Consider the following 1,202-nt stretch of genomic DNA (forward strand, 5'->3'; position numbering starts at 1 on the left):
TTGCTCCCCGAGGAGGCTGAAGAACAATGAAAACCAGAGAAGTTCTTGTGCAACACCACAGGGTTTTAATGTGAAAGAGAAGCGTAGCAGCCAATTACAGAAAGATCGAGGCAATACAAGGGGAAACACGTGATGCAGGTATCACGCTCTGGTAGCAGTGCCCCGCTCAGGACCCAGGGGACAGCCAAGGTGATGGAGGGATGCAGGGGATACCAAGGCTCAGCCATGCAGCCAGGGCACATGGTGGCACGGGGTAGTGGGCTGCTGGGCACACACAGCCTCCTCCTGTCCCCATGCCAGGGCAGCTGATGCATGCTGCCGCTCCCCATGGCTCTTGCTCCATGTCCTTGTGCCACGGTCCTTGCTTCAGGACTGTTGCTGGTTCTGGGCACCATCCTGGGGGCTTTAGAAAGCCCCGCAGCTCCCGCGGCGGGACATGCCCCACCTCTGCGCACCAGGGAGGTAGTACCCTGTGCCATAGGAAGAGAAGCCAGAGCCGTAGGACCTCCCACAACTGCCAAAGCCGCTGGACCCATATTGGCCTCCATAGCCCAGGGAGCCCACGTCACCCGTGTTGTCTCCAGAGCCTAGGGAACGGCCATACCCAGAGGAGCCCCCATAGCCTCCCAAACCAAAGGAGCTCCCATAGCCCCGGGAACCCCTATAGCCAGAGGAGCCCCCCAAGCCCAGGGAGCTCCCATAGCCCCCCAGACCAAAGGAGCTCCCATAACTCTGTGAGTTCCCATAACCCAAGGAGCCCCTGTAGCCAGAGGAGCCCCCCAAGCCCAGGGAGCTCCCATAGCCCCGGGAACGCCCATACCCAGAGGAGCCCCCATAGCTTCCCAAACCAAAGGAGCCCCCATAACTCCCCGAGCTCCCGTAGCCCAATGAACCCCCATAGCCCCCCAAACCAAAGGAGCCCCCATAGCCCTGGGAGCTTTGGGAACTGAAGGAACTCCCCAACCAGGCTGGGCCTGACGATCCCACAATGCTCTCCTGAGGAAAAGAGCTGAGTATTGGGCCCGGGACTGTCACCACAGCCGGCGGCGGGAAGATCACTGCTCTGGAGTCGGGGCATTGCTGCACACACGGCTCATTGTAGCTCTCGGCAATCGGCTGAGGGCAGGTCACCTCGCAGGGTCTCCAGGACTCACTGTAGCAAGACATCCTTCTTGTGATGGCTGAGAGTCTGCAACGCACAG

The 1,202-nt window shown here is 60.4% G+C and overlaps 1 protein-coding gene across 1 annotated transcript; it reads right to left on the reverse strand.

Annotated features, from left to right (window-relative positions):
- Positions 1-405: 405 nt before the first annotated feature.
- Positions 406-1,167, reverse strand: LOC109279823 (scale keratin-like). Its single transcript, XM_019474969.1, has one exon. The coding sequence runs from the start codon at positions 1,165-1,167 to the stop codon at positions 406-408; it is 762 nt and encodes a 253-aa protein (XP_019330514.1).
- Positions 1,168-1,202: the final 35 nt, after the last annotated feature.

Source organism: Aptenodytes forsteri, unplaced genomic scaffold (assembly GCF_000699145.1).
Source record: "Aptenodytes forsteri isolate BGI_AS27 unplaced genomic scaffold, ASM69914v1 Scaffold1355, whole genome shotgun sequence".
In the NCBI taxonomy this organism is placed as follows: Eukaryota; Metazoa; Chordata; class Aves; order Sphenisciformes; family Spheniscidae; genus Aptenodytes; species Aptenodytes forsteri.